Raw genomic sequence first — 621 nt, forward strand, 5'->3', positions numbered from 1 at the left:
TGGCAAAAAGAGAGAGTCGTTAAGGTTCACGTACACAGACATGTCAGAGAATGGTTAAAGGACACTGCTGCTCCCACAACAGAGGCAAGAGAGAGGCAGTCGCCCCACAGCAGCAAGGCTCTGGGTGACCACAGCGGATCAACACCACAGAAGCTTAAAACTCATTACAAAACTAGGCCAAACACTTATGCAACTCAACTCAGCAGATATTATTGCAAGCTCACAAGAGCGACCACAGAAGGACAAACACACATACTACCCACCCAGCGGGTAGGGCTCACGCACATCATACGACAGCATGCGAATGATAGCGGGTTCCATCCCATGGCACGCCTTTCNACACGTTGCTGCTCCGCCTCAGTGAGTCGCAGGGTGTCCTGAGCAGCGTCAAAGGCAAAGACAGACGACACTCCCAGACTGTGCGTCTGCCCATCGTCGGCAGGCTCCACAACAGTACTGAAGGGATTCCCCACACCACTGAAGTACACCCAATTAGCAGTGAAGAGAAACACCACACAGAGGAGCACCAGGGCATAGAGGACGACCCGGGGGGTTTGGTTCAACAGCCCCATGGAAGGCTGCAAGGTGCAGGTAATGCCTGTTGTACCCTAGTCTGACAGG

General features: G+C 53.4%; 1 protein-coding gene across 1 annotated transcript; it reads right to left on the reverse strand.

Moving 5' to 3' along the window:
* Positions 1-209: 209 nt before the first annotated feature.
* TM35_000061330 (uncharacterized protein) lies at positions 210-572 on the reverse strand (the record flags this gene model as incomplete). The annotated part of the gene is made up of 1 exon (XM_029023170.1): positions 210-572. The coding sequence occupies one exon, from the start codon at positions 570-572 to the stop codon at positions 210-212; it is 363 nt and encodes a 120-aa protein (XP_028885194.1).
* Positions 573-621: the final 49 nt, after the last annotated feature.

The sequence above is a fragment of the Trypanosoma theileri genome (genome assembly GCF_002087225.1).
Source record: "Trypanosoma theileri isolate Edinburgh chromosome Unknown TM35_Tth_6_V1, whole genome shotgun sequence".
Lineage (NCBI taxonomy): Eukaryota > Euglenozoa > Kinetoplastea > Trypanosomatida > Trypanosomatidae > Trypanosoma > Trypanosoma theileri.